At 41.3% G+C, this 19,338-nt stretch overlaps 1 protein-coding gene across 1 annotated transcript in view; it reads right to left on the minus strand.

Annotated features, from left to right (window-relative positions):
- The window catches only part of CACNA2D3 (calcium voltage-gated channel auxiliary subunit alpha2delta 3), an 834,639-nt gene that overhangs the window by 513,380 nt on the left and 301,921 nt on the right, over positions 1-19,338 (minus strand). Inside the window, exon 5 of the mRNA XM_040628675.1 lies at positions 609-771. Coding sequence (XP_040484609.1) covers positions 609-771 — 163 coding nt within the window. The remainder of the gene's footprint in view (positions 1-608; positions 772-19,338) is intronic.

A 19,338-nucleotide genomic window follows, 5' to 3' on the forward strand; every position in this document is an offset into this window, starting at 1 on the left:
TTGGGGGAATGAACTGTAGAGCCTATGTGAAAGCTGGCTTTGAGTGGATTCTACATTCAAGCCCGAAATAGGGCATCCCATGGAGGTCCACCCTGCTTTGTATTCTAAGAAAAGACCATTCTGTCACAATCCCAGGGGCTCCCGAGCCCGTAAAAGCATTATAAGGAACGGGAGAGAAGAGAGAAAGATTACAGCCTGCAGGTCAAACCAGCCACCTGTTTCGGTAGATAAGCAGTTGTACTGGCACACAACCATAGCCACTGATTGACGTAGTGTCTAAGGCCGCTTTTGCCCCAGACCTGCAGAGCCGAGGAGTTGCAACAGAGATACGATGGCCCGCAAAGCCTGAGTTAGTTACTGGCTGGCCCTTTACAGAAAAGGCTTGCCAGCCCCTGGATTACATGTTAGATTGCTTGATGAGAACACCAGCTGGGAAAACAGCAAGCCATCTCCAAGCCAAGCAGGCACGCCTCACCTATCCCCCTGATGCTGACACACCCAGCTTGCAATTGTATTTTTCAGAAAGCACACTACCCCAAACCAGCCGGTGCTGTCCCCCACATCCCTGCTCTCCGTGCTCTACAAGGAGCCACAGCAGTGAGTCTTACCTTTGTTGTACATGTTCGTGGGCACTTGGACGTCACTCAGACTGATGTTCACAGGCAAATTATTAAAATGGTCATTCGGGGCTAAGATGAATTCCTTCCCCAGCTCCAAAAAATTCCCATCTTTGTCCCTTTCGTTTATCAGCACAGCATTGAAGTATTCATACTGAAAGAGAAAGTCAAAAAGCATTACTTGTGACTTAGGGCAGAAGGCGGTGAACTCAGACAGACGTGGACACAGGCTTCGGGCCGTTCCCTGCACGTGTGGATCCTGCTTTGGTCACACTATCTCCTTTAGTCTTCCTTGTCGTCTGTGGCTGCTTCTGCACAGGTGGGATACTAGATAAATATTTCTCCATGTCATTAAATAGTCTTCAACCTTAATGTCAGGAGCTGCACAGTACTTCCTTATATGACTAGAGAAAACTGCCTTAAAGATATTCTAATTCTTTAAATTTTGAAGACAAACCCTGCCCTTATGCAGCCTACATGTAAGCTGAAGGAGACTGGAAGTCAACAAAAAATAGCAAGTAAGTCTACACTATGCCTCATAGCCATATCTGCTATGGAAAATAGCAAAGCTGGGTAAGGGGGGAGGCAGCAACAAAAGGGCTGCGTGTATATACGGTGCTCAGGGAAGGTCTCAGTGCTGTGGGCACACTCACGCAGAGACTGGAGGACAGGAGGAACAAGTTGTGTGGGTATCTGGGGGGAACCACCCCAGGCAGAGGAGACAGCTCAGGCAACGGGCCTTGGATGTGGGTGCTGGCACAGTAGCACAAATGGTTGTCTCATCATCATCCTAGTCACTGTCACTATCATCATCATCTAACACATACAGAATGCTTACTTTGTGCCAGACATTATTCTAAGTGCTTTTTTTATTGATTGATTGATCGACTGATGGGGGGATGGGCAGAGAAAGAGGGCGAGAGATAAACCTAAGCAGGCTCCACGTTCAGCATGGAGCCTGACACGGAGCTTGATCTCACACCCTGAGACCATGACCTGAGCCAAAATCGAGAGTCAGATGCTCAACCGACTGAGCCACCCAGGTGCCCCCTAAGTGCTTTTCATGTGCTAACTCATTCAATTCTCCTAACAATTCTATGAAGTAGGCTTTATGAGTATTCTCACTTCGCCAATGAAGAAACTGAGTTAGAAAGAACTGATGTACCCTGTGAAAGATTACACAGCTGATAAGCAGAGCCAGAATTTAAACACAGACAGTCTACTTCCAGAGTCTGTGCTCATATCTACTGAGCAGTATTCCGAGATGGCAAGTATGGTTGGAATTAGCAGACTGAGAATTTAAAACAACTATGATTAATACGCTGACGGCACTAACAGAAAAAATGGAAAACAGGTAAGAACAGATGGATAATATAAGCAGAGAGATGGATATTCTAAGAAAAAATCAAAAGGAAATGCAAGAAATCCAAAACACTGTAACAGAAATGAGGAATGCCTTTGATGGCTCATCAGCCGACGGGAAACAGCCAAGGAGATAATGAGTGAGCTTGAAGATATGTCAAAAGACACTTTCCAATCTGAAAGGCAAAGAAAAAAAAAAGGGAACAGAACATTCAAGAACTGTGGTACAATTGCAAAAAGTGTAACAGATATGTAATGGGATTACCAGAAGGAGAAGAAAAAGAGAAAGGAACAGAAGAAATATTTGAAGTAATAATGGCTAAGAATTTTCCAACATAAATGACAAACACCAAACCACAGATCCAAGAAGCTCAGATACCACCAAGCACATGAATATTAAAAAAGTACACCTAGGCATAAAATATCAAACTGGAAAAAAAGACAAAAAACACCAAAAGAAAATCTTGAAAAAGCCAGAGAGAGCAAAAAACTTTTTTTACCTATAGATATATTTCTCTTCAGAAACCATGTAAGCAAGAAGACAGTGGAGTAAAATATTTAGTGTTCAGAGTAAAGGCCCACCAACCTAGAATTCTGTATCTAGCAAAACCGTCTTTCAAAAGTGAAAGAGATATAAATACCTTTTCAGACAAACAAAATTTGAAGAAATTTTTTGGGAGCAGACTTGCCTTGTAAAAAATGTTAAAAGTTCTTTAAGAAAATGAAAAATATATAGGTCAGAAATTCTAATCTACATAAAGAAGACTGTTACAGCAAGAATAAATGAAAGTAAAATAAAATAATCATTTTGTATTCTTTTTTTATTAGTTTCAGCAGATTTTAATGATTCATTAGTTGCATATAATACCCAGTGCTCATTACAATTAAGTGCCCTCCTTAATGCCCATCACCCAATTATCCCTCCCCCCCCCACCTTTTCTCCAGCAACCCTGTTTATTTCCTAGAGTTCAATGTCTCTTCTGGTTTGCCTCCTTCTCAATTTTCATCTTATTTTATTTTTCCCTCTCTTCTCCCATGTTCATCTGTTTTGTTTCTTAAATTCCACATATGAGTGAAATCATATGGTATTCGTCTTTCTCTGACTGATTTATTTCCCTTAGCATAATACCCTCTTCCATCCATGTCATTGCAAATGGCAAGATTTCATCCTTTTTGATGGGTGAGTAATCCACTGTATATATATACCACTTCTTCTTTATCCATTCATCTGTCGATGGACATCTGGGTTCTTTCTATATTTTAGCTATTGAGGACATTGCTGCTATAAACATTGGAGTGCATGCACCCCTTCGAATCACTATGTTTGTATCTTTTAGATAAATACCTAGTAGTGTAATTTTTTGGGTCATAGGGTAGCTCTATTTTTAACTTTTTGAGGAACATCCATACTGTTTCCCAGAGTAGCTGCACCAGTTTGCATTCCCACCAACAGTGTGAGAGGGTTCCCCTTTCTCTGCATCCTCACCAACATTTGTTGTTTCCTGACTTGTTAATTTTAGTCATTCTGACTGGTGTAAGGTGGTATCTCATTGTGGTTTTGATTTGTATTTCCCTGATGCTGAGTGATGTTGAGCATTTTTTCATGTGTCTGTTGGCCATTTGTATGTCTTCTTTGGAGAAATGTGTCTTCGTGTATTCTGCCCATTTCTTGACTGGATTTTTCGTTTGTTTGTTTTTTGGGTATTGAGTTTGATAAGTTCTTTATAGGTTTTGGATACTAGCCCCTTCATCTGATAAGACATTTGCAAATATCTTCTCCCACTCCATAGGTTGCCTTTAGCTTTGTTGACTGGTCATTCAGAATAGAAGGAGAGATAGTTTCCAGGACAAACAAAAACTAATGGAATTTGTGAATACTAAACCAACCCTGCAAGAAATATTAAAGGGGGAATCCTTTGAGTAAAGAGAGAGCCCAAAAGTAACAAAAACCAGAAAGGAATAGGAACAGTTTACAGAAACAGTGACTTTACAGGTAGTACAATGGCACTAAATTCATATCTTTCAATAATTACTCTGAATGTAAATGCTCCAATCAAAAGACATAGGCTATCAGAATGAATTAAAAAAAACCAAGACCCATTGATATGCTGTCTGCAAGAGACTCATTTTAGACCCAAAGACACCTCCAGATTGAAAGTGAGAGGGTGGATAACCATTTATCGTGCAAATGGACACCAAAATTAAAAAAAAAAAAAAGCTGGAGTGGCAATCATTTTATCAGACAAACTAGATTTTAAACCAAAGACTATAATAAGAGATGAGGAAGGGCACTATGTTATAATAAAAGGATCTATCCAACAAGAAGATCTAACAATTGTAAATATTTATGCCCCTAACTTGGGAGCAGCCAAATATATAAACCAATTAATAACGAAATTAAAGAAACACATTAATAATAATACAATAATAGTAGGGGACTTTAACAACCCACTCACAGCAATGGACAGATCATCTAATCAGAAGATCAACAAGGAAATAAGGGCTTTGAATGACACACTAGATCAAATGGACTTAAAGTATTTCATCCTAAAGCAAAAGAATACACAATCTTCTCGAGTGCACATGGAATATTCTCCAGAGTAGATCACATACTGGGTCACAAATCAGGTCTCAATACAAAAGTACAAAGATTGAGTACAAAAAGACTGAGATTATTCCCTGCATATTTTCAGACCACAATGCTTTAAAAGTTGAAATCAATCACAAGAGAAAATTTGGAAGGAACACAAATACATGGAGGTTAAAGAATGAATAGGTCGACCAGGAAATTAAAGAAGAATTTTAAAAATTCATGGAAACAAATGAAAATGAAAACACAACTGTTCAAAACCTCTGGGACTGGGATGCCTGGGTGGCTCAGTGGTTAAGCGTCTGCCTTCGGCTCAGGGCGTGATCCCGGCGTTCTGGGATCGAGCCCCACATCAGGCTCCTCTGCTGGAAGCCTGCTTCTTCCTCTCCCACTCCCCCTGCTTGTGTTCCCTCTCTCGCTGGCTGTCTCTATCTCTGTCAAATAAATAAATAAAATCTTTAAAAAAAAAAAAAAAAACCTCTGGGATTCAGCAAAGGCGGTCCTATGAGGAAAGCATGTAACAATACAGGCCTTTCTCAAGAAACAAGAAAAGTCTCAAACACACAATCTAATCTTACACCTAAAAGATCTGGAAAAAGAATAGCAAATAAAGCCCAAATCCAGTAGGAGAAGAGAAGTAATAAAGATTAGAGCAGAAATCAATGATATAGAAATCATTTTCTTATTCTTAACTGACCTAACAGATAAGTTCATTCAAAATAATAATAGAAACAAATTGTTGGGTGATTATAGTTTACAGATAAGTGAAATGAATTACAGCAGTGTTATAGGAACAAGAGCGAGGAACTGGGAATACGCTGTTAAAAGCTACCTATAGTACCCATGAAGTGGTACAGGGTTATTTGAAAGCGGACTTGAATTAGTTGTGAATGCATATTGCAAACTATGAGGCAACCACTACAATAATATTCAAAGGAAGTATAATTCATATGCTAAGAAAGAAGAAAAAATTAATTCATATAAGATGCTCAGCTAAATCCAGAGAAGGCAAAAAAAAAAAAAAAAAGGAGTAGAAGACAAGAAAGAAGAAAGAAAGATCAACAGATAGAAAACAGGTACGAATATGGTAATATTAGTCCAACTATATTGATAATCACTTTAAATGTGAATGGTCTAAATATACTAATTAAAAAGCTTACAGAAACTGTAAGAGTAGATGAAAAAACAAGTAGATGAAAAAGCCCTACTATATGTTTTCTACAAAAAAGCTCAGTATATATAAAGAACTGATAGATTAGAAGTAAAGAGACAGAGAAAGATATACCATGCTAACACTAATCAAAAGAAAGTCAGAGTAGACATATTAATTTCAGACAAAGCGACTTCAAAGAAAGGAAATTTATTAGGGAAAAAGACAGGCATTACATAATGATAAAGGGGTCAATTCTCCAAGAAGACATACTAAGTCTTAACGTGTATACACCTAACAACTGAGTGTTAAAATATGTGAGTTAAAACTGATAGAACTACAAGGAGAAATAAATGAATTCACTAGTATGGTTGAATACTTCAATACCCCTCTATCACTAACTGACAAATCCAACAAGCAGAAAATTGGTAAAAATATAGTTAAACTGAACAGCTCCATCAATGAGATCTAATTGACAGGTATAGAATACTTCATCCAACAATAGAAGATACATCCTTCTTAAGTCACATGGAACAGTCACCAAGATAGATCATGTTCTGGGCCGTAAAGCACACCTTAACAAATTTAAAAGAATAGGAACCACACAACGTCTGCTTCTCTATTATACCAGAATTAAACTAGACATCAGTAACAGAAGGATAGCTGGACAAATCCCAAAATATTTGGAAATCAAAGAACATACTTCTAAACAACACATAGGTCAAAAAAGAAGTCTTGAGAAATTATAGACTACATAAAAATTAAAATACAACTTACTAAATTTGTGAGATGCAGCAAAAGCAGAGCTTAGAAGAAAATTTATACATTGAACACATACATTAGAGAAGGAAAAGAATTAATCAATCTAAGCTTACACTTAGAAAGCTAGAAAAAGAAGAGCAAATTAAAGCCAAAATAACCAGAAGAAAAATAAAACTCTGTTTTATTCACAGAGCAGAGGTCAATGAAATTGAAAACAGGTTATCAATAGAGAAAATGAATGAAACCAAAGTCGGTTATTTGAAAAGATTTCTTAAAGTGAAAAGATATAAAGCAAAATCAGCCAAGAGAAGAGACCACATGGGACAAAGTCCCCAGGAATCCAGATTCAGATTTCCAAGAGTTATCTTCCAGGACAATCACACAAGATGCACCAATTCTTCCAAAGATGAATTGTCACAACACATTTGAAATGCTGCCCACAGGGAGGCTTGATAAAGACACAGTGCTAAGGACATTTTTGGGGGGTGGTCATGTGACAACACTATTCACCAATGTAACATCATTGAATTAATAGAATTCTACACCTAACAACTGCAGAGCACACATTCTTTCCCAGATCACACACTGGGCTACCAAACAAGTCTCAATAAGTTTAAAATGATTGAAACCCACATAGTATGTTCTCTGATAACAATGGGCTAATTTTAGAGGTCAATATATGATAATGATATGAAAAATATCAATGATATCTAAGAAAAGATGGTATCTAGAAAAACGCCAAAGATTTGGAAATTAAACAGCACACTACTTCATAAGAGATGTGTCAAGGAAGAAAATGACATGGGAAATTGGAAAATATTGTGAAATGAATGATTATGAAAAAAATCAATATTTGCCAGATGCAGCTAAAACAGAGAGAAAAAGTCACAGATTTAAAAGCTTATAATAGAAAAGAAAAAAACTTCAAGACGAATAGTCTAAGATACTCCTGTAAAAAGACAGAAAAAGAAGAAATGAAACTCAATGTTAAAAGAAGGACATAATAGAGATAAAAGCAGAAACCATAAAAATAGAAGAAATAATGGGGAAAAATCAATGATATCAAAATTTGGTTCTTTAAAATTATTAATGAAATTTTAAAACACTAGCTAATGAAAAACTGATGAAGAAAAATGTAAGAAAGAACAAAATACCAGTATCGGGAATAAAAGAAGAAACATAGATCCTACAGATGGTGAAAGGATAAGGAAGTATTACAAACAATTCGATGCTAATATTTGATAACTTAGGTTAAATGCCAATTTCTTGAAAAACAGAAACTACCATATGGACACAAGAAGAAATATAAAATATGACTGGCTCTCTATATACACACAAAATTGAGTTCACAGTTACTAGCCATGCTAAAACAAAGGCTCAGATGCCTTAAATGATGAATTCTACCAAATATATAAGGAAAAAATAGAACTATCTTATATGAACTGAGAAAATTAGAGGAGAGACTACTTCCCAACTTATTTAATGAGAACAGCATACTCTGACTCCAAATCAGACACGAACATTAAAAAAAAAAAATGTTACAGGGGCACCTGGGTGGCTCAGTCGGTTAAGTGTCTGCCTTCGGCTCAGGTCATGATCCCAGGGTCCTGGGATCGGGCCCCACATCCATCTCCCTGCTCAGTGGGGAGTCTGCTTCTCCCTTTCTCTGTCCCTGCTCTCCACTTATGTTCTCTCTCTCTCTCTGTTTCTCAAATAAATAAATAAAATCTTAAAAATATATATAGTATACGTCAATCTCTCTCACTAACCTAGATGCAAAAATGCTAATACAATATTGAATCAAATCCAACTATAAGTAAGAGGATAATTCATCATGACTAAATTTCACTTATCCCAGGAATTCAAGGCTGGTTTATTTGAAAAATCAATCAACACAGTTCACCACATTAAAAGAATGAAGAAGAAAAAAAATCCCATGACCAAATCAATGCAGAAAAAGCATTTGAAAGATTTCAACTTCTGTTCATCTTAAAAACTTGTAGGAAATTTGACATAGCATAAAATGTCCTCAATCTAGTAAAGAGCACCTTACAAAAAACCTACAGCTAACATTATATTTATTATGAAACACTGAATATTTTTCCCCTAAGATCAGGAACAAGGCAAGGATGGGTTACTATTTCTACGCAACATTATATTGGTGATCCTGGCAATTGGAGTAAGATGAATGGATGAATGAATGAATGAATGAATGAATCAATGAATGAATGCCATAGGAATTGGAAAGGGAAAAACTGTCTTTATTTGCAGACAACATGATTGTCTATGAAGAAAACCCTAAGGAATTCACATAATCTACTACAACTAGTGAGTTTAGCAAGGTCACAGGATATAAGATCAATATACAAAACTCAACTGTATTTCAATATACTAACAAAGAACAATTAGAAATTGAAATTGAAAGAACAATAACATTTACAATAGTATAAAAAATATGAAATACTTCAGTATAAATTTTAAAAATTATGTGTACTATCTATATACCAAGACTTACAAAGTATTACTATGAGAAATTCAAAAAGGTTTACACAGATGAAAATAGATGCCTTATTTAAGGATTAGAGAACTTGCTATTAAGATGTTAATTCTTACCAAATTAATCTAAAAATTTAATGAAATCTCAATCAAAATCTCAGTGGGCTTTTTCTAGGAGGCGCCAGGTTAATTAGAAATTTTATATAGAAATGAAAGGGATCTAGAATATCAAAACCACCTTGAAAAAGAAGAAAAAAGTCCAAGGAGTCACGTTTCCTGATTTTTAAGTCTTACTATAAATGTAATTAATCAAAACGGTGCGGTATTGGCATTAGAATAGACAAACAGGTCAATGGAGCACAGAGAGTCCAAAAATAAAGCCATACACATAGAGTCGACTGAGTTTCAGTAAAGGTGCCTACATAATTAAATGGAGAGAATATTTTCAACAAATTGTGCTGGAACAAACAACTAACCATATGAAAACAACATCCTCACCCCTAATTCACAACACACACATTCAAGACGGATGACAGAGTTTGATGTAAAAGCTAAACCTGTAAAACTGCTTAAAAACAAAACATGACAAATATCTTTGTAGCCTTCAGGTAGGCAACGATTTCTTAGGACGTACAAAGCACTTATAATTTAAAAAATTGATAATTTAGACTTAAAAAAATTCAAAACTCTTAATCATTAAATTCACTACTATTAAAACAAATAGAAACACCATTATTGAGGAAACACAATTCATAATACACATCTGACAAATGACTTATACCCGGAATATGTAAAGAACTCCATAACTCAAAACATCAGTGAAAATACAAGGGAATTGGGGCGCTTGGGTGGCTCAGTCGGTTAAGTGTCCGACTCTCGATTTCTGTTCAGGCCGTGATCTCAGGGTTGTGAGATCAAGCCCTGTGTTGGGCTCCAAGCTGAGCATGGAGTCTGCTAAAGATTCTCTCCCCCTTCTGCTGCCCCTCCCCCCTCCTCTCTCTCTAGCCGCCCCCCACCCAGTCTCTAAATAAATAAATAAATGGAAAAAGAAAATATAAAGCAAAAGATCTGAACACCTTCTAAAGGAAGGTATTTGAATGACTAATACGCAAGCCAAACGGTGCTCAACATGATTAGTCATCAGGGAAATGCAAACTAAAACTCCAACCAGAGGCAATTTTACGTTCAGTAGCATAGCTAACATTAAAATTTCTGAAAATACTAAATGTTGGCAAGAATGTGGACTAAGCAGAAATCCTATACATTACTCATGGAAATATAAAAAACTCTGGAAAACCATTTTGCGATTTCTTGTTAAGTTGAACATGTATCTATCCTATGATCCAATAATTCCACGCCTCGGTATCTATCCAATGGAAACATAGCCACAAAAATGTGGTGCGAGTGTTCACAGAAGCCCCATTCACGATAGCCAAAAACTAGAAGCTGAGTGTCCATCAATAGATGAAAGGATAAATAAGTCTGTGATATATGCATATAGTGGATTATTACTCAGGAACAAACTACTAATACATTCAAAATATGGATAGATCTCACAAACATTTCGAGTGAAACAAGCCAGAAAGAAAAAATGAACATATGTACAATCCCATTTATATGAAGTTCTAAACAGGCAAAAGTATTATTCAATAGTGAGAGCAATCATGGGTTGCTTCTCTGAAGGGAGGGGGGAATCCACTTCAAAGAGACATAAGAGAACATTCTGGGTTGATGGAAATGTTCTATATCTTGATGAGGTATGGGTTACTCAGGTATACTCACGTGTCAGTACTCATTGAATTGTTCACTAAAGAACTGTGCATTTCACTATATAGAAATTTATGTTTCAATAAAAAAATTTAAGTTACAAAACACTTCAACTTTTTAAAATTATTAAATCAAAAACTTTAAGAAACAAAACACAGTTTAATAAATTCCACCCACAACTACTTTTAAAACATAATTTACAATGACGTGACACCCCAAAACAAAAGAAATCACACCTTTCTGCTGAAACGTGAACCAAGGGAACGCCCTACTAGGCAGAGACACCTTGACAAGCCCATGAACTGCCCACACCAAGGGGAGGCCCCTTCTCCTGAAAGGCTCTGCTCTACATGTCAGTGGGGATTCCTCCCACAGCCCCACGTTAACTGAAGTCTCAACCTTCCGCAGACCCAAGTGCTTCACGTAACATTATGATGCTTGTAAAAATGCAAGCCTTCAATGCCATTGTTTCGTTATAACTGAGTGCTAAATTAACACACAAAGCCTCAGCCAGCAAGGTAGGGCCAGTACAATCACAGTTCACCTACGGCTCTCTGGAGGCAGCCTCTAAATGCCCTTTAACTGAATAACCCTCACCGACCAGAATGCAAATGAAGGGAGGATGAAAGCACAGGCAGGATTCTGCTCAACAAGGCTCATCATTCACCACGAATGACTGGGAGTTCTGCTCCTTCTCCCCAAACCCATGTGTCCATTCTGTATTGATTTTGAAAAGGCTGACTCAGTGCAAACAAGAAGAACCATTTCTTGGTCCTTGGAATTCATTGCTATAATTATGGGGCTCAGTGGCTTTGTCTATATGATCAAGGAAAAGATATATGACTCCATCTCAGTATTTCTGAATCCCTGTCACCCACAGGCTCAGAGTAAACTAATTCTTTTGGGAGTAAATCTGACAACCTACTAAGTGTGATGGGCCACAAAAGACACTAAACCAGGGGACAAAATGTGGCAAAATATACCAGGGGCAAAATGGCGGGTGTGCTGTTGCCCAGAACCTAGCGCGTGCCAGCTCAGAATGCAGTAGTCCTATGAGTAAGTGGCTAAAAGTGAGTCAATAAGGCAGGGATAGGAGTAGGCACACTTTCTTCGGTTAAGGGTCAGACGGTAAATATTTTAGGCTTTCTGAGCTATGGACTCTTTACCGCATCTCCTCAACTCTGCTGTTATAACATGACAGCCGCCACAGACAAACACATAAAAGAATGAGCCTGGCTGTGCTCCATTCAAACTTTATTTACCAAAACTTTACACAATTACAAAAAAGATTTGGCCTGCGGGCTGGAGTTTGCCAACTCCTGCAGTAGGGTGTTGTGAGATTTTTCGTACAAAAAAAATTAAATTTTCCATAGTAAATAAATAAAAATAAGATTTTTCAAAATACAAAATTTCTGGCTGGAATAAATCAAGCATTTCTCTCACTAAAATTTTGGAGCACAATATTGAACAAGAACAAAGTCGGAGGACTGACGCTACCCAACTTCAAGGCTTTCTATAAAACGACAGTAATGAAGACAGCACAGTATTGGCGAAAGAACAGACAAACAGATCAATAGAACAGAATAGAGAGCCCAGAAATAGACCCACATAAATACAGTCAACTGATCTTTGACAAAGAAGCAAATATAGTTTCTTCAACAAATGGTGCTGGAACAACTGGATATCCACATGCAAAAAAAAAAAAAAAAAAAAAAAAAAGAATCTATACACAGATCTTATACCCTTCACAAAAACTACCTCAAAATGGATCAGAGACGTAAATACAAAACGCAAAACTACAAAACTCTTGGAAGGTAACACAGGAAGAAACCTAGATGACCCTGGGTTTGGTGATGCTTTTTTAGGTACAATGTCAAAGACATGATCCATGGAAAAAAGTAACTGATAAACAGGACCTCATTAAAATTAAAAACTTCTGCCCTGTGAAAGACAGTGTCAACAGAATGAGAAGACAAGCCATAGACTGGGAAGAAACATTTGCAAAAGATACACGTAATAAAGGACGGTTGTTCAAAAGATATCAAAAACTCTTAAAACTCAACAATAAGAAAACTAACAACTGGATTTAAAAAATGGGCTAAAGACCTTAACAGACACCTCCGCGTGGATACATACAGATGGCAAGAAAGCACGTGGGAAGGTGCTCTACCTCATACGTCATCAGAGAAATGCAAGTGAAACAACAATGAGCTACCACTATGTGCCAAGTAGAGCGGCTAAAATCCAAACCCCGACAACACCAAAGGCCAACAAGGAGATGGAGCAGCAGGTGCCCTCTCACGTTAGTGGTGGGAATGCAAAATGCAACAGTGACTGTGCAAGACAGTTTGGTGGGGTTTTTTCTTACAAAACTAAACACACTGCTCCTTGGCATTTACCCAAAAGAAATGGAAACATGTCCACATAAAAACCTGTACATGGATTTTACAGCAGCTTGATTCATAATTGCCAAAACTTGGAAACAACCAAGACGTCCTTCAGTAGGTGAACAATTAAACTGTGATACATCCAAACAATGGAATATAATTCAGCACTAAAAAGAAATGAGCTATCAAGCCACGGAAAGACAAGGAGAAACCTCAATGCATATTACAAAGCAAGAGAAGCCAATCGGGGAAGGCTAAGTACTGCATAACTCCAACCATAGAACATTCTGGAAAAGGCAACACTCTGGAGGCGGTAAAGAGATAAGTGGTTGCCAAGGGTAGGGGCAAGAGGGATGAATAAGCAGAGTGTGGAGGTTTTTAAAGACACTGAAAACGGTCTATATGACATTATAATGATAAGTACATATCATCATGCATGTGTCCAAACCCAGAGAATGAAAGGCACCAAGAGTGAACCCTAAGATACACTATGGACTCTGGGTGATGGGGTGTCAATGCAGGTTTATCGCCGGTAAAATGCACCAACCCGGTGGGGGGACGCTCATAACACAGGAGGCTGTGCCCGTACAGGAGTAGGTGCGAAATCTGTACTTTCCCCTCAAGTTTGTCGTAAACCTAACACTGCGCCAAAAAATTTTTTTCAAAAAAGTTTTTGAGTACCATCTCCATGTTTATAACTCACATGTACTAACTACCAACTACTATACTAGTTTTGCACATTCTCAAACAAACTACAAAAATAATAATAAAAGCAAATAGGAATAAAAGTGACATATACCCCTGAGGCACCGCAGTGGCTTGCTTTGGGCACAAGTGCTCCACGGCAGCGTTTCCAAATTATGACCTGTGCGACAGAAAGCCGCTCCGTGGGTTATTCGTAGGGAACTTCTTTTAAATGTGTGCCATGGTGAGCGAAGTTGGGGAAACACAGGAAGAGCTGGGTTTAAGGAAGGGCAAAGAGATTTCTTCATTTTGGGAATTCTCAGGGGCCTTAACTCATTCTGAGAGTATATACTACGTGCACTTTGAATATCTGGGGTGAGAGGTGTCATGTGCACCCGTCCTCAAATACAGCTGATCAGGGAGGGGTCCTTCTCAGCATTTACCAGGGGGGACCCTTTACAAGTCCTCGTGTGATATTCTGTTAATGCAGCCCCCCACCCTGCCCCATGGGACTAGCTCTGCAATTACAGGAACCTCTGTTTGCTCATCGTTGTGTCCCCAGAGCCTAGCACCTGTTGGCTGAACAACAGCTCAAACGACCAACATCAGAATCCAGTGGTCACCAGGCGTCCCACTGGAGGTACATTCCTAAGACTTGTCTTCGAAGTTAGCTCTTCCAGGCCTTGCAGTTCCAGGGAATGTTCTCAGCAGGTTAGGACAATCACGCTGTAAGCAGTGTCTCCCATGGCCTGGGGAAAGGGAAGCTATAGGAGGCCAAGGTCGTGTTGTTGCACAACCCATGTTACAGATTCAGACAGAAGGGGGTATCCAGGGTCATGGGGTAGAGGGGACTCCAGAAGGCACTGGAATTGCTGGTCTGTGCTAATCACCGTAAGATGAAGAGGACAAGGCAGGAGGTCTGTGATACCACCACAACCCTGCAGCTTCCCCAAGAGCTGTCTGGGCATCTCCCCTCCCCCACTGCTGGCAGAGTCCTTCTCCTTCAATGTCACGGTCACAGAATATATCCATTTCAGTTCTGAGATCAGTGCTGCCAGGAAAGATAGTCCATCGCTCTACCCCTCTGTCAGCTGTAAATCTAACAGGTCCAGCCATCTCATTGATTCAACCAGATTCTAGTCACATGCAGAGTGAAGTTTCAATGGGAATGATCACTGGATGGGAAAAAGGCTTCAGTCTGTGTGAGCTCTCTGCCTATATGTATGGAGAAGGCTTTTAAGGCCGTATCTCAACCCAAGGACCATATGCTCTCTCCGTAATGGTGGCCCAGCCTCCCCCACACCACCCACATCCTCGAAAACTCATCACTTCCTAGTTTAGGGGTTGGCAAACTGTTTCTGTAAAGAGCCAGATAGTAAATATTTTAGGTTTTGCAGGCCAGACAGTCTCTGTCACAACACTCCATTCTGCTGTTTTAGCAAAAGTAGCCAACTGTAATACATAAACAAATGGGTGTGGCTGTGTTCCAATAAAACTTTATTTACAAAACAGGCAGCCGGTCAGACAGGCAGCATTCTGAACCCTGCCCTGGTTCCCTCTTGACTCTTTCCAGGTGAGGGGCACCTCATCTCCTAGACAAGATATCCTAAGGCAGTGCTTTTCGATGGCAGCTGGGGGGCTTTGCAACATCCAGATGTCCGAGCCAAACCTCAGAGCAGCTACGTCCGAATCCCAAGGCGGTATTTTTTTTTCAGCCTCTCCCAAGCGATCGCAATGTGGGGCCCAGGCCGAGACACACTCTTTNCAAGGGTGACTTCCACTTCCCCTTCCTGCGGGGTAAGTTGCATAACAGAACTACAAGGCCCCACCACAGAGGGCCTGCTTCATGGGCGGGAAGTATCTGTTCCACACATTTTGGCTCTAATTAAATCCTGCCCGTAAGGGTCTCCAGTTGTTTCCCATGTGTATGTCCGTCGAACCAACCAACACTGAGCTCCCTGGGAGCTGGGCCAGTGTCTCTCTCACCTACTTGCCACAGATCCTGAGGATGACTCCAACTGGGAAACCCAGCCTAAGGGTTGGGCCCAGAACACATGATCGAGCAAAGCAAGTACCCAAGTGGGAAGTGTCTGGATTAGCCCGGGTTCTCCAGAGAAACAGAACCAACAGAGAGGGGGAGATACTGATTTACTGAAGGAACTGGATCATTTGACTGTGGGGACTAGCAAGCCCAAAATCTGTAGCATAAGCTACTGCAGTCTTGAGTCTAGGTTCCACAGGGCAGGGCAGGCAGGCTGGAAACTCAGGCAGGGTTTTCACGTTGCAATCTTGAGGCAGAATTGCTTCTTCCTCACGGAATCTGTCTTTGCTCTTAAGGTTTTCAGCTGATTGGATAAGGTGCCCGTCGTTACAGAGGGTCATAATTTTACTCAAAGTCTACTGACTGTAAATGTTAGTCACATCTGAAAAATACCTTCATGGCAACATTGAAACTGATGTTTGACCAAAAAACAGCTAGGCACCGCGGCCTAGCTGAGTTGACACATAAAATTAACCGTCACAGTAACTGTCCCCTCACAATGGACTGTGGCAGCTGCCTATCAGCTGGGCTCCCAGCCAACTTCTTGTCCCCCGCCCTCCATCCAGGCAGCAGCCAGGGACGATTGAGAAATGTGAATCAGACTGTGTCACTCTCCAGCGGTTTCCTGCCACCGTCAGAATAAGCCCTTCCCCAGGCTCTGGAAGGCTCTGTGGTCCGCCGCTGCCTACCTTGCCCACCTGGTCTCCTGCATGGAACAGCCTCTCACCCCACCCTTGCCACACTGCCCTCTTGCTACTGTTGGAACACAGGCTTATTTCCACAGAAGGCTTTTGCCCCAGTCTCCCACCCTTCCGGGCAGGTATAAGCAATGCCCTGGGAATCCCTGAGGCAGTCCCTCCTCTCAGTCTTTATAATAAACTCCGCTGAGCTCACTTGAGTGGGTTTCTGTTACTTGCAAGCACTGAGTCCTAAACGGTACACTCATCACATCCTGATGAGGAAGAACCTCCAAGAACCTATCAGGAAGCCTTGCCCTCAGCACCCAGGTCCCACAGGGATGCACGCCTCCAGCCCGGGCGGGTCCCTGTCCTGTGCACACCCCTCCCCACCCCCAGCCCTGTGACTGGCTTCAGTCTCTACCCAGCCCCAGTCCTGTCCGCCCAATCACTGCCGTCTCTCCCTACCTGATCGTATGGGCCTCAACTCCCCCGCCTATAAAGTGAGACAACTATGAACTCCTTCACAGCTGCACGCCAAGCTCCTCTCACACGTGAGAACTCAATCAAAAGCAGCCCTGGTTAAGGTCCAGGGCTCTCCCCCTCCCCTGCCACCTTTCTCCTTCCCAGTTACCCTGCCTGCTCTGATCTCCCCTCCCCATTCAGGAAGTCAGTGGGCTTTTGGGCTCTTTTCTTCACAATATTTGCTCTTAGTCTTCCTCTGGAAGCCTTTAGAGGGTTTGTTTGGGGAGGTAAGCCCCCTAAGGGCATGCAGGCACTCATGTATCCCAGGATCCCTCTATCCTTCCCAGAGACACAGCGCCTTTCTCGTCCCCACATCCCCGGCACCAAGCACAGTGCCCGGACGTCCTCAGTCAGGTGGTGGGACCGAAAGAATGGATACAACACTCCTTGTCCACACCACTCACATTTTCAAGTTTCACCACCCACTGGGAAGGCCCTTCCCACTGCCCGCCTGGAACTTAGTTCCCAGCCAGGCCCTTCCCACTGCCCGCCTGGAACTTAGTTCCCAGCGATCTGGGCGGGCCTCCTGATTCCCATCCCTGGGACCCTCCTGCCCGGATTTCACCCTATGCTCCACTCCTGAAGCGGGAAACCCGCCAGGTGTGGGAAGGAGAGGAGGGGCTTCCGCTCCTGATGCCCAGGGTTGAAGCTGTGCTTGCTTCCGAAGGGCACTCGACCACCTCTGTGACTCCTTCTCTACAAAAGTGACACCTACCTCTTTAGGTCTTCCTGCAGATTGAATGCGATGAGACGTACAAAAGCAATGGGCACGGTGCCCAGAGCAGGCTCTTCGTATGTTTTGGTTCTCTCCTCTTTTCCTCACTTTTTTTTTTCCCCTTCCCTGCTCTGGGATGATGGCCAGCTTTTTACAACTTAGATTAAAAAATAAAAATTACTAGGAATATTAGTTCCAAATGAACCAAGCAAATACCAAACTCCCAGTGCACGCGTATCCAGTGGGGGAGCGACATAGATTGCTACTCATCCGTGCCCCTCTCCAAAGGTCTAGTGCTGTCTGGTTACTACTCAATAATTTCATCTTCTCCGCATGTGTGAAAATTGATTTTTTAATGATCTGTTCCAGAATATTTCTAGGTATTAATGTTACATTAACTCACTTATAATTCCCCAAGTGTCACAGTTCTTTGAAAAAAACCAGATAATGAATATCCCTCTCCCAGCCATCTGGAATCTCTGGCCGCTTGAGAATACTCCAATACAAGTATTAACGGCCTACTTCACAAGCTACTCGTGCAGGCCTTGGACTGCAGCTTCCTGCAAGCTAGCTGGCCACTTGGCACTTAGTTTTAAGAGTCTTGGAGCGGGGGGCGCCTGGGTGGCTCAGTCGTTAAGCGTCTGCCTTCGGCTCAGGGCATGATCCAGCGTTCTGGGATCGAGCTCCACATCAGGCTCCTCCGCTGGGAGCCTGCTTCTTCCTCTCCCACTCCCCCTGCTTGTGTTCCCTCTCTCGTTGGCTGTCTCTCTCTCTGTCAAATAAATAAATCTTTAAAAAAAAAAAAAAAAGAGTCTTGGAGTGGGAGCATTTAACTCCAGCATGCTGGGTTCAAATCCCGGCTCTGCTGCTTCACCACAATCTCTCAGTTGCGTCATCCAGAAAATGGGATTACAACCACCCACGTTGGAGTGGAGTCATTGGGAGGAATAAATAAATAAAAGGTCAAAAACTAAAAGCACTCAGTTTAGTGCTTGACTCATAGTATCGGGTTGTACTGAAGAAAGCTGCCCTTTTTGTGGGTCAAAAATGGTTGTTTATTGGTAATTTCAGATAGTTCTAGCTAACAGGATTTTGACAGATGGTAGAAGCCACTATCATGGTGGAGCTGACTGGCAGACAAAGGACAGAGGGAAGCATGTGAAAAGGCGAGGCGAGAACACCATCATCTCCCACTCCCTGGTGGTGGGCTTCCCAGCCGGTTCCCCCCTCACCCACTTTGCCCAGCCCCCCAACTTAGCACCACCTTGCCTCTGTTCCCTCCACCCCAGCCTCACTGGTCAGTTACACTCTCCATTGCTCCATGGTCCATGTGGCCTCTGCCCATGGTGTTCTCTCTGTCAAAACACTTTTTCCAGCGGCCACTTACATAATCCTTATTTCTCCTTAACTCCAGCCCAATTATCACATCCTTGGGGCAGCCTCCTCTAATCTCTCTGACTGGGGACATCTCTTTCGGGTGTTCTCGAACTGCTTATGTACAGCACTCATCCTGGGGTCATCACACACTTATGTGATTCTCTGGTTGAGACAGTCTCCATCTACAG

This window comes from Ursus maritimus, unplaced genomic scaffold (assembly GCF_017311325.1).
Source record: "Ursus maritimus isolate PB19 unplaced genomic scaffold, ASM1731132v1 scaffold_14, whole genome shotgun sequence".
NCBI classification, from domain to species: domain Eukaryota; kingdom Metazoa; phylum Chordata; class Mammalia; order Carnivora; family Ursidae; genus Ursus; species Ursus maritimus.